At 37.6% G+C, this 13,824-nt stretch overlaps 1 protein-coding gene across 3 annotated transcripts in view; it reads right to left on the bottom strand.

The window, feature by feature from the left end:
• The window catches only part of LOC109196249 (uncharacterized), a 36,114-nt gene that overhangs the window by 17,831 nt on the left and 4,459 nt on the right, over nucleotides 1-13,824 (bottom strand). The window contains exon 4 of one of the 3 annotated variants that reach the window (XM_019350111.2): nucleotides 5,079-5,750. The exons of 1 other annotated variant lie outside the window; for it this stretch is intronic. In XM_019350111.2, coding sequence (XP_019205656.1) covers nucleotides 5,554-5,750 — 197 coding nt within the window. In that variant the 3' untranslated portion in view covers nucleotides 5,079-5,553. Of the gene's footprint in view, nucleotides 1-5,078; nucleotides 5,751-8,889; nucleotides 12,297-13,824 lie in introns of those variants that run through there. One more of the 3 variants, XM_019350112.2, reaches the window with a different exon arrangement.

Genomic DNA, 13,824 nt, shown 5'->3' with positions numbered 1-13,824 from the left:
ATGGTGAAAGAAGAAGACATCATCGATGTGTTGGTTGTCCTTGAGGCGGCAGTAATCCTGTCTAATCTGAGGGATGTCTCAAGTGCCATTTCCATGCTGATGGGCCTTCTTTTTGCCCTCAACATAGACTATCCAAAGGAACTTAAGGACATCTTTGAAGTCATTCAGAACATCCTAATGAACATTGGTGGAAGGCAGTGCATCTCACTAGTGCATGGTCTAAGAAACAGACTCTTGCAGAAAGCCATGCAGAACTGTAATTGTATGTTCCTTAGTGTTAAGGACAGTTTTTATTTTACTGTTTGTTTTTTTATTCTTGCAAGTTCTCATTCTCACTTTTGTATGTCACTAAATGACTACACTTTACATTCCAGATTAGACAATTACTCATTTGTTCATGGTTTAAGAAACTTATGTGAACAACAATATAATGGTGGACTTTGCAGATGCTTATCTCATGCAAGTCAGTAGTTTTTCCTTTGTTTTGCAATTGAGCAGACTCAAACTGATGTATCTGAAATATCCATATTATCAAATGTTTCAGAAGCATGCACTCATTTTCAGAGATATTGGTTCTGTGGAATTTGTTGCAATTGTAAACGAAGACAAATACAAGAGTTTGATGTCTTACTTGTTATAAACTGATCTTTACTGTCACTTATCAAAGGTTTTGTACTATTTTAATATTTCAAGTTTTATGCTAACAGGTGTGACTGAGCACAATGAAGTTTAAAAATTTTGCAAATGTAAAGAATAACTTTTCTAAAATAGCAAGTGTCCCGTTGATACATTACATTAATGCAGACTTTATGTTGTTACTTCACAAGAATCACTACTGCTCCTAGAGTATTGGTCAGAATTTCATCTTCACCCAAACTGGGCTCAAGACCAAGTTCAAATTTATTGTTTCACAGGGAGCAGCCTTTGAGTTTTGATGGATTGTGAGCCTGATGAGCTACGTCACTGATTTTTCTGTTTCTCAGATGACTAAGATGGCACAATAAATGGTGAATGTTGGGTGCTCATTAGTAATTGTCTTGTCATGTTCTTAAAACAAACTTTCTGTATGAAATGATCAGATAGACTTTAATGGAATCTGTGGGGTTTTATTTTTTTTTCTGTAAACAACAGAAAATTAATTTAAAGGAATGTAGATATTTAAACCTGAGATCTAAGATAAACCTAACAGGTAGTTTTGCTGAAATGGATGTTAGAAAGCTAAAAAAACAAAACAAAACTTAAGATGTTTAATACACATTTTTCTTTACATCCAGTCAATCAACTCTGATAATTAAAATGAAACTGATTTACAAGTTCACTCAGCTACCTTAAGGAGCTCAGTTAATTAATAAACTTAAATCAACTTAGCTAACAGATTATGTTAGTTAAGCTAAAATAGATTCCTAAGTTAAAAGAACTACTAAAGTATTTGAATTAACTAAAAAACCCAAGTCAACTGAACTAGGACAAGAGTTTAAACAATAGATTATTTTAATTTAGCTGAAAGGGTTTTCCCAAGTAAAAATGACAATTAAAGGAGTTGAACTGACTAACAAATCTCAGTCAACTAAACTAAGATGAAAGTTTAGACAACATGTGATTTTTCATTAAGATAACAATTGGTTGTGTTATAAGAACAAACTCTATTTCTTGACTTAACTTAAAATTTTAAGGCAGCCCTTTACCTCATATTTTTAAGTTGAAACAACAAGTTATATTTTACAGTGTAGTTTTATGGACAAAGCCCACCAGGTCATTCAGTGTTCCCTTAGTGCTAATGTATCAGAGATGTTGGTGTACTATAACTGAAGGAATGTTGTTAAGTCCTTAAAGTCATATTCTTTTATTGTCATGACTGTATTTGAAGCTATTTTCATTTTTGTATGATACCTGATTTATATGGAATATGGCTGAAGTAAACTAAAGCCTAAAATACTTAGTCAGTCATTTGTTTAATAGTAATTTAACATGATATAATTCACATATAAAACAATGAATTGTGATTTTACATGGTTTAAAAGCATGTAGAATAGCATATGTAGGCAAGTATATTTCTCCTTTTTTTAATCAAGAAGCAAAGACAAAAAGGAAAAAAGAAAAAGAAACAGGGCAGGGTTCGGTGGTTGAATCATCCATCCCCACCAACGCCAAAACCAAATCTACGCCCTTGGGTCAGAGACACAAGAGGACCCTAACAAACAAAACAAAAAAACCAAACTGGGGATAAAAAGAAAACTCAGGAACAAAAAAAATAAGTAAACTTGAGGCAAACTGTAAAACTGGAACTTAAATCTTTATAATACAAAAAGTCACAAAAAAAACGCATTAAACACCTGGCAACTGAGAATACTGACACCAATAGTCACATGCATCCCTGTGAGATCCTTCAAGTTTACCCACATTCTGATCGCTGCTTCTAGCAAAATAACTGTCAGGGTTGGTTGAAGTAGGATCCAAAATACAGGACTTTCTGAATAAAGACAGTGTGATTATTTACAATGCATTACCAGAAAACAGCGCCAACAATTCTCAGTGTGTGAGTCCTCCGTGTGCCCGTTCCCAATTCCAGTGCAGTGATTCTCCTGCACTGGAATTGCACTGGTAAGTGTTTGTCCCCCTCGGTGCCTATGTAGATCAGTGTTCTGCTCACTCCACATGTTTCCACAATCCTCCTGGAAATAAGAGTGAGTACATTCCCATCCACCGGCCGATAAAAACACTTTCCCCATTCAACAGGAGAATTAACTGAGTATACGGTAATACAAGCTGGAGCGCTATGTTCCTAGTTTAACAATCCAGCACCAACTACTCTCTTAAGTAGGGCTTCCTTGATTAGGCTGATTGGCAACAGATGAGTGATTACTCCCAGATGTGGCTGGCTCAAAGGCGGGAAGACTCTCCAGGCCTGGTGTGGCAGCAAAACTCACACACCACAGCACGCACACACACACACACACACACACAGATACACACACACACACACACACTCAAATGTGTACACAGGGAGTCGAGGGACCAGGTGCAGATCACACCAACAAACAACAATAAATAATCCAGATAGTCAAAGAGAACTTATAATATTAATTAAACCCAAGAATAATGCATGAACCCATGACAGTAACACAGTATGTCATAAAGCTTAGATCATCTCCAACTGGTTTCTTGAACATGACTGTGGCGGGGCGTGGTTTGCGGCTCAGTTGCAGAGGAGGGGTGAAGCAGTGGGTTACAACGCTGTGTGCCTCTGGTCCGTTAGACCACAGTGGTGTATGTGTATGTGTGTGTGTGTGCCTGTGTGTGTGTTTGGGGTGAAACAGATGCAAAGAAACATAGAATTTGACACTTTTGATCCTCCACTTTGACTGCCTTGTCAAATTGACCAGAACAGTATCTATGTAATATAATATATGTGTAACATAACAGGAGGGTTAACAAAATGGACAAGATGATGAAGACACCTCAGTAATATGGAGCTCAGATTACATATTCAATAATAACATGGTAAATGGACCGATTCTTATATAGCGCTTTTCTACTCTCACGGAGTACTCAAAGCGCTCTATACAACATGCCTCATTCACCCAATCACACCCATTCTCACAAGCACTTTATCTACACTTAGTGCTTTCTAACGATATTCATCCACATTCATACTCCAATGGATGCATCGGAGAGCAAGTTGGGGTTAGTAGGATACTTGACATGCAGACTGGAGGAGCCAGGAATCGAACCGCCTGCTTGTGGCTTTTCGTCTTCATCCGTTCCTGTTCGGAATTTGTCATTTCAACACTGTTAATAAAAAAATGTGGTAACTTGAAACACGATATTTTCACAGTGGAAACTCTGGAGATTAAATGGCCACACGAAAAGATTCCAATGCGTTGACGCAAACTCCAGCTGCCAGCTTGGCAAGGTTTCTTTTAAAATGTATTCCACTACAGATTACCGAATACATGCCTCAAAATGTAGTTTGTAACATATTCTGTTAAGTTACTCAATGTGAATAACGTATTCTGAATACTTTGGATTACTTAATATATTGTCATACTTTTCACAACTACAGGAATGCACTATTTCTGTGTGATTTATTACTATTACTGAAGGCTACTTGCCACCGAGCTAACATTGATAGCTGGTGTTAGCTGAGGTTAGTTCATAGACCGCAGATTGTTAGACTTGATGGATAGCATTAACAACCTGCTAGCAGCTCCGGGTTCATTGTGTAACTGACACCACCAACATTCACAGGATGCTGACATTAGAGCCTCTTATTGTGTGTTTGTTTGGGGTTTTGGCAATTCGTGGAATTACCAAAATTGGAGAGGGGGTAGCCTAACATATGAAACAGGAAAAGAACACCGTGTAATCCATTTATTTAAACAAAGTATATATACTAATTATCACCTTTTTAAACAGTAACTGTAACAGAATACAGTTACTCATATTTTGTATTTTAAATTCGTAACGCCGGTACATGTATTCCGTTACTCCCCAACACTGTCTTTAGGGGCGCAAATGTTTTATTTCGGGGTAAATTGTCATTTGGACTGAATGACTTGTTGCACCTGTAGTCTAACAAAGGATTGAGATTTTGTTTACCTTAATAGAAACTGTGATACTTCCTGTATAAAAACAGGAAATACTTGTTTTCCTGCTACAGTTTTGAATTGACGGTGCACTCTCAGCACACAACATGATGATCAAGATTCAAAACCCCCTGAAACATACTGCCCGTGACCCAATTCCTGTCCTTGTGCTAGCCACCTTGACGTTTGTCGTCAAATTTATAACAAGTACCTGACGTGTAGTTGCAGCAACTTTCCGATGCACTGAAGCCATAGGTGTGTCATTTTTTATAATATTTTTCTTGATGGTGTTGACAGATAGGACATCCTGGAGAACTGCGAAACACATTGGCACTCTTTCAGGTGTTGTAGTCAAGCGCGCTATCAGAGCTTTTTTAATTGCTCTGCTGTGGGTTGTAGCTGTGTTAGTTCATGGAGACTGGTACTTCTGCTGTAAGATTGACAAGAAAAACATCAAGCTACCCTGCAAGCCTGAGGGAAATCTCACTTATGCTGAAAAAGCCAAAAGAACTGAGATGATGAAAACATCAAACGTGTCTTTTTTTAATCAGACGCTATATGTGATGTCAGTCTACGATTTCTTTATGGAATTACAGTAAATACACAATAATGCGTTACATATCGCGAGCATTTGAAGGAATCGGCCCTGACCGTTGGCATCCCTGGCTTCCGTGATTCCCATGTGGCTTGACAGGTGGTGGAGGTGAGGCCAGTCTGGCCAGCACGCCAACCTTAGGCTTAGCAGGACCCTCGCGCACTTGAACCTCCGTCTCTGGCAGGTGAGGTCCCTCATGCGCCCCAAGCTCTGGCATGCCAGGTTCCTCCCACGAGCTCCGCACACTGACCTCCAGCTCGGGCTGAGCAGGTGGGTGAGCTGATGGTGGAAGTGGAGGACACTCAACTGACCTCCTCTGGGGAACAAGGACAACCTGCCAGGCACTAGCCGCTTCCCGCTGCTCCCTCACAGTCAAGCGTCGCGGGTGGCGGTTGTGGACCCGATGTGAGCTGCTAGCCTCTCGATTGTCTGTGGTGCTCGATCTGGTCGTGCAGTTCTTCCCGCTGTTGGTGTGACGCTGCCAACTGCTCCCTCCACATGGCAGCCAACTGGCCCCTGCCTGGCCCAGTACTGGGTCTGCCACGCCCCCATCCTGGGTTTCGCCACCACTTTGAAAGACGTACAACAGACCCGACCACTCGTTCATGCTTTTCATCATACTTGACTATAATTGCTGTCACACACAACTGGGATATAGCTCTGCAGCTCACTGCCGGACACATGCCAACAACAATAGTCAGTCAGCACAGACTTTAAGCCACGATGCATCATTTATTACTAAATAAAATTTAAGCCTACTTCTTCCACCATTTCTCATTATATTGATTCTTCTAGGAACTCACAGGCACTGACCGAGTGCCCTTCTTTGAGCTCAATTTGTCTATAAGTGAAAAACAGGTTTGGCAGAGAAGGTGATCAAACGTGAGCACTTGATGTGAATCCTATGCTCTGCGCAGCAGTACAGATAGACATTTCCAGATCTCACTCTCTCTCTTACCACTTTCTTTAGCATGTCTGAGGGAGACAACCAAGCCAGCCATGGCATGCAAACTCGTCATTCTGTCCTTTCTCAGAGCATCCCACACAGTGAGAAATCCCCCGAACCCCTCTTGTAATCGATTTTTACGTTCTATTTAAGTATGTCTGGCATTAATAAGGCCAAAGGGTGGCTAGTGAAATATAACTTAATTTTTTAAAAAGTGGTTAATCAATTGTTATTTTAACAGGAGAAGGGGATTACTTTTTCACAGGGCCAGGTAAGCTTCTTCCTTTAATAAATGAAATAGACATACATATATCATTTGTTTGATCCCACACTGAGGAGATTCACTTGTTACAGCAACAGAAGGGGCAGGAAGAAAAGTGAATTAGAAATATATTGGGCAAAAAATAGAAAGAAAAAAAAAGCCAAAATCTATGTTTTATAAAGATGGTTGTTATATACAGTAGCATACACCCATGTTATTATTATCATTTGTTTATGTTCATAAAGTGCAGTGAGAGTGACAATAATACACATGTATTTTTGAAACCATATTTATCCTGTGTGCCTACTGTACAGCCTGACAATAGTCACTGCTGAAAGAGCTGCTCAGGGCCTCCACAGTCTCATGCAGGTGGAGAGAGGTGTTGTCCCTAATGCACATTAGCTTGGCTAACATTTCTTCTCACTCATCTCCTCTATGGAGTCTAAAGACTCCTGGACAGTCCCCTATAGTGCAATAGCAACAACAGGGTCCTTAATGCCATCTAAAAGATATAATAATGAGTGCAGAATTAATTATAGAGAGCTGAACAGAACTGAGAAAGCAACATTAGCAGTGGACATGTTGCTTTGTAAAACCGTTACCCCACCCCAAAGTGCCTGGTATCCCATACTCTCAGAGTGTGAGTGTGGGTGGGTGGTGTGTTTTACAGTACTATTTGTTTCACCATCCTTTAAAATGAATTCTCGATATTGAGACACATTCCATAGTTCTTCCATGTGTTGCTTAAAAGAACATCTGTTTTCTGTTTCCGCTGGCATCTCTTGTTCCTCTTTACTTGTTCCTCTTCAATTTTACAGTTATTTCAGCAGAACTTGTATGAATCCATTTGAACTATAACCATAAAATATGTTTTTTTTTCTTCAAAATTTTGTAAAACATTTTTGTTGTTGTGGCATTACAGAGTTTGTGCTCCAGTATTAGAAATGCTTACAGCATGGGTATCCTGGAAACATTCAGATACACGTAGAGAATTAAACAAAAATTGGAGTCACACCTCAAAAGTCCTGTTTGAGGTGTCACTTCCTGTTTGCCATTTGTTTGCAAGTTGTTGTGTTTTGATCATGTCCTATGGATTTTTGAAATCTGGCCATCAATTTCTGGAGCAAGGACTTTATTCAAATTGTTGGAACTTTTGGTATAACCCTGTCTGGATTACAGTTTTGATACAGGATATTGGACTGGACTAACAATGTTAAAGAGGTAATTGCAGGCTAGCCAACACGCTACCAGGCTAACAGCTGACAAAGCTAACAGCTGACCGAGGAAACAGCTGACTGAACCTGCTACCAGTGGAACCAGATAAAATGGGGCCGAAGAGGACACCGACAGCTGAGGAAGTTGAGGACATTAAAAAGTCTCTTGACTTCATAATGGAGGAAATTTCCACTATCAGGTTGCAGCAGAAAAGTATCATTAAAATTGTGCAGAAGGTAAAGCTCATCCGCATCCAAAATGCAGAAAAAGATAAAAAGATTGCATACCTGGAAAGTAAGGTCGCTGACCTGGAACAATACTCCAGGATAAACGACGTCACTGGGCTCCATATTAAACCCCGGTCATACGCTCAGGCGGTGACCGCTGACAGCAATGAGGAACCTGGAGAGCTTGACATTAGCTCCACGGAACAACAGGTGGCTGCTTTCCTGCGGTCCAAAGGGATTGACCTTGACTGTAACTCTGTCGAAGCCACCCTCTTCCCAGGAGGAACGGCAACAAACTGGCTATTATATTATGGTTTGTAAATCGAAAGCACAAGAACACGCTGCTGAAACAAGGAAGAAAATTAAAAGGATCTAATGTCTTTATCAATGAACATCTAACCAAACACAATGCTGAAATAGCCAAAAAAGCGGGACACCTTAAGAAGCTGGGAAAAATTCAAAGCACTTGGACAACAAACTGTAAAATATTAATTAAACTAAACGGATCACCAGAGGAAGCCAAAGTTCTGACCATTAAAAACATGGCAGATCTCGAAAAATATCAGTGAGCAACATGATCTGGACTACAAACAAGGTAACAGACAACCACACACTCGCTTATGACACACAATGGAAGGAAGAACTCAGATACATCTGGAAGAAATTGCTGCATCAGTCAGACAGTAGCAGAATATGATCAACTGGAACTGAAAACATTTAACTATATGGATCACAACACACAGGACTTGGAATATGAAATAGATCCAGACAACTTTTTCTCATCTATCAATAATAACTGCTGCTACTGTACAGATAAAGACTACAATCAGAGGATTAAAACTGAGAATAAATTATCAATTATCCACTTTAACTGTAGAAGTCTATATGCTAATTTTAATCATATCAAAGAATATCTTAACCAGATTTCACATCCATTTAGTGTCATTGCCTTATCAGAAACTTGGATCAATATGGAAAAAGGAACAGACTTTGAACTGGAGGGTTATGAATTCACATTTATAACTAGGTGAAACAAAGGAGGAGGAGGAGGAGTGGCCTTGTATGTGGACAAATCCTTGAAATTTAATGTGGTGGATAAGATGACGATGGTGATTGATAACGTACTGGAATGTATTACAGTTGAAATTTGTAAAGAAAAAAGTAAAAATGTAATCATTAACTGTATATACAGAGCTCCAGGTAGTAGTATTGAGACATTTAAAGACTGGATAGAAGAAACATTTATTGAAATAGCTCACAAAAAAGTTTATTTCTCAATATTGATTTGCTAAACCCAAATAAACAATAACCACTGAGGAATTTATAAACACAATGTACTGTATGAACCTATTCCCTACAAAAAAAAAAAAAAAAAAAAAGAGTACAGGTGAGTAAGAACAGAAGAAAGAATGAATGCATTTAAAAAAGATTTACTGAAAGAGAACTAGGGTGAAGTATATCAGGAACAGGACGTTAATAGTGCGTATAATGAATTCCTTAGAATATTTACATTACTGTACAATACCAACTGTCCAGTAGAGCAATATAGTAGGAAACAAACTCAATGGACTGTCCTTGGATAACAAAAGGTCTGCTAAATGCATGTATAAAGAAAAATGCTCTATACAGAGATTTCTTAAGAAAGAGAACTAAAGATGCTGAAATCAGATACAAAAGATATTACAATAGGTTAACTAATATACTTAGATATAGTAAAAAGGAATACTATATGAAGAAATTAGATATAAATAGAAATAATATTAAAAGATAATGGGAAATAATGAACAGTGTTATAAAACGTGGGGCTGGACAAAAGAACTATCCCAAGTATTTCATTGATAATAACCATGAAGAATACAATATGGATGTTGTGGCAAATAGTCTCAATGAATTCTTTGTAACTGCTGGACCAAATTTAGCAAGAACAATCACTGATCCTGGGAAAGCACAGGAAAAACCGGATACACTGATAGACAGAGATCCATATTCTGTTTCTCACAGCCGTTGATGAAAATGAAGTTTTTGAAATTGTTAAAAAAAAAAAATGTAAAAATCAAAAATCTTTGGATTGTAATGATATTGATATGATAGTGATTAAAAGAGTCATTGAGGCTGTTATAAAATCGTTTACATACATCTGTAATTTATCATTTCAAACTGGTCAATTTCCAGACAGAATGAAAACAGCAAAAGTTATATCTCTATACAAATCTGGCAACAAACACCATTTCACAAACTACAGGCCTGTCTCTTTACTACCTCAATTCTCAAAAATTATTGAAAAACTGTTTAACAACCGACTGGAAAAATTTATAGATAAACATAAACTACTCACCGAGAGTCAGTACGGATTCAGATCAAGCAGATCAACATCACTGGCATTATTAGATTCAATAGAATACATCACAAATTCCATAGACAAAAAGCAATATGTGGTAGACTTGACAAAGGCATTTGACACTATAGATCATGATATATTAATAAGAAAACTGGAACGTTATGGTGTCAGAGGGGTAGCTTTAGATTGGGTCCAGAGTTATTTAAGTGACAGAAAGCAGTTTGTGAAAATAAATGGTGGTTGCTCCTTATGTATGGACATTGCTTGTGGTGTACCCCAAGGGTCAGTTTTGGGTTGAAAATTCTTCAACTTATACATTACCGCCATCTGTAAAGTGTCCAAAGTATTAAAAATGGTTCTCTTTGCTGACGATACAAACATTTTTTGCTCTGGTGATGATCTGCAGCATTTATTGGAGGATATGACTAATGAAATAAGTAAAGTGAAGTTCTGGCTTGATAAAAACAAATTATCATTAAATTTGAATAAATCTAAACTTATGTTATTTGGAAATAGTAGTTTAAATACAAATGCAAAGATTCAAATAAATGGTGTTGATATTGAAAGAGTCAGTGAAAATAGATTTCTGGGGGTAATAATAGATGAAAAACTTAACCAGAGAGCTCACATAAGATATATTCATTCCAAAGTATCACGAAGCATTGCAGTACTAAACAAGGCAAAGCAGGTATTCGACAGAACATCACTTCATATTCTCTACTGTGCACTGGTTTCACCATACTTAAGCTATTGTGCAGAGGTCTGGGGCAACAACTATAAAACCACATTACATTCACTTTTTACCCTTCAAAAAAAAAGCAGTTCGAATCATCCACACTGCAGGTTATTGGGAACATACAAACTCTCTATTTTTGCAGTCTGAAATATTGAAATTTGCTGATCTAGTGAAATTCCAAACAGCACAAATTCTATTCAAAGCAAAAAATTAGGACCTGCCCGGTAATATTCTGAGTATGTTTTGTTTGTTTTTTTTAAGAAATAAGTTATAACAAAACAGGGAAGGTACATATGTACTGTGTTTCTGTTCATGGAGTGAAACTGTGGAACAGTCTGAATATGGAATTAAAGCAACGTCCAAACATAAAACAGTTCTAAAAGAGTTATAAACATATGATGTTCTTGAACTATAAAGAAAGGGAAAATGTTGAAATTCAGTGAATGTCTCCATTTAGAAAATTTCATGATGTGATAATATAGTATATATTATATCATATCAGAAATCTGTTCGCTATTTTTCTTACGGATTATATCAGTAAGGAAGCTGACTAAGTATTGACTGATAACTTATGGCAAAGGGGTGGGATTAAATAAGTGTGTACTTCTTCCCACTCCCTTTCGACATGTAACTGAATCAGGACAGAAGCAATATTGAAATGTATTAACTTTATTTTGTATAGTATTTTTTTTCTCCCTCTCTTATTTTCTTTGCTAAATGTAGCTGTATATTGTTTACATGATCGAAATGAATTAACAAATGACATTTACTTTAATTAGATGGCCTATATCAAATATATTCGAACCTAACAATGACACTTCTCACTATTGCCAATATTAACCAAAACTAAAAATGTAGACCAAGTTATAAAAATAAAAGTCAATTTACCAAGTCTTGAAAAAATAAAACTGAAAAATAGAATCAAAAAATAAAATAAAGAATAAAATATCCATCCAGATCTTTACAACCAACGACATGAAATTTATCCTAATTGGATAGCCTAATTCAAATAAATTTGCAAAGTAAAGTAAGAATAAAATAAGACCTCTCCATACAATATAGCCAATATTTACAAAACTAAAAGGAGTTGGCATAGTAATTTTAAAAAACCAAAAAAAACCCAGCTTCAGTCTCCTTTCTCCTCAATCCACTCTACAACAACAGTCTCCTGCTTCCCTTTCCAAAAACTCTTACAGATTCATCCCAATCCATTTATAATCACATAAGGGTGGATATTAAGACCTTTTATCCGACCTCTCTTTCCCTCTACACCTCACGTCGCCTGTCAAGGTGTATAACTTGTCTGTGGTCACTTGCGTTGTTTCTGGAGCTGCGTACCTCGATGCTCTTTCAGGCAGATTCGTCAAATAACGGCATGGTGTCTTTGTTTTCTACAGGGCAGTAAAATATTTTTGTCAGAAAACAAAGAATTGTGTCTGTACAGAGCAAAATTATTACATTTAAACTGGAGTGAAAACTACAATGAAGTGTTGAAATCCATAAAAATAAACGAGACTTGAAAAATGAAAATCCAAGAAATGAACATAAAAGAAAGATATACTGGAAATGGTTTGACTGTTTAACTTTGAACTGTGTACTTCTGGACCCTGTTCCAGGAAGCATGCTGAGTTAAGTACATGGATGATCTCATTTCTGCGTGACTGATATATGATGGCTGTCTTACAACATCTCTGCTATAGAGATGTTTTACAGAGTTACTGTTAATGGTCAGACTTCAACTGTAGTAACTGTTTCGGGTGTAGCTGAAGAAAATGCAGAAAGTTTTTAAAGGATGTAAAGATTAATCAGTTAGGGCGCACATGTGATGAGAGGTGTCTGAGCTTGTATAGAACTATGCAGATGTCAGTCTATAGATAAAAATTAGTTGTAGACACTCATTATGAGGGAATTCTTTGCCTGGGTCCAAACTGTCCTGAACCATACTGTGAGTATGAAGAGTAAGGAATGTGTGCTCACAGACATTGGCGGACCTGCTCTCAGTGTGTCGTTCGCGCTCACAACTAGTGGTGGATCAGTATTGAAATATTGATTCTTCTGATAACAGTAATTTATGTTCTAGAATCGATGTTCATATTAAAATATCGATATTTTAATACTTTGGGATAAATTTGTAGTTTTTCATTAACAGGAACACAGTGGAAAGAAACTATATCATTCGGATCACCTAAATTGGAAGGAACTACTTCCTCTTACGCCTTTCATAGTCATATGCGAAATACAGCTGTATAAATGTGTCGCAGCCCCTTGGCGTGCGCACTCACAACAATGGCTGAGCGAACGGAGTCATGTGTGGACGTATTTTACCTCCACAAACAGCCAAGACGCGGTTTGCGATACATGTGGCAAGACAGGGAAGTGTTGTGGCAACACTACTAACCTCGTCAAACACCTCAGAGTAAATCATATCACAGAATATGACGAGCGTATGTTGAGGCGAACTGAAGAGGAGGAGAGGGACAGGTGCTGCTAGGGGGAGACAGACGTCTCTCACGGAGTCCTTTAGTGCTGCAGGCAGGCAACATGCTCAAATAGAAATAAAAAACCTGAAGTTGTGCGCTATATGATAATTCTGCATTATTAAGCAATAAGAACAAGTAGTCTGATGTCCTGTAATCATTATGAAGCTATATTATCATATTATTATTACAATTACATAATACAATTATATATTGTATTATGAAACACAATGAAACATTAAGTTTTTATACAGAGTATCGGTATCAGATCAGTATCGTCGATACCACCCTGAATTTTACTTGGTATCGGATCAGAAAGGAAATCAGTGGTATCGCACATCACTACTCACAACATCTCTGCTTCATGCGCGCTCGACTCTCTGTATACCGTTATAAGTGTGCCACAAAACCAACCAATCACAGACTTGGATACAAAAATTCT

This window comes from Oreochromis niloticus, linkage group LG20, assembly GCF_001858045.2.
Source record: "Oreochromis niloticus isolate F11D_XX linkage group LG20, O_niloticus_UMD_NMBU, whole genome shotgun sequence".
Classification (NCBI taxonomy): Eukaryota; Metazoa; Chordata; class Actinopteri; order Cichliformes; family Cichlidae; genus Oreochromis; species Oreochromis niloticus.
Note: the sequence above shows the minus strand (reverse complement) of the source record. Positions and strands in the feature narration are given on the sequence as shown.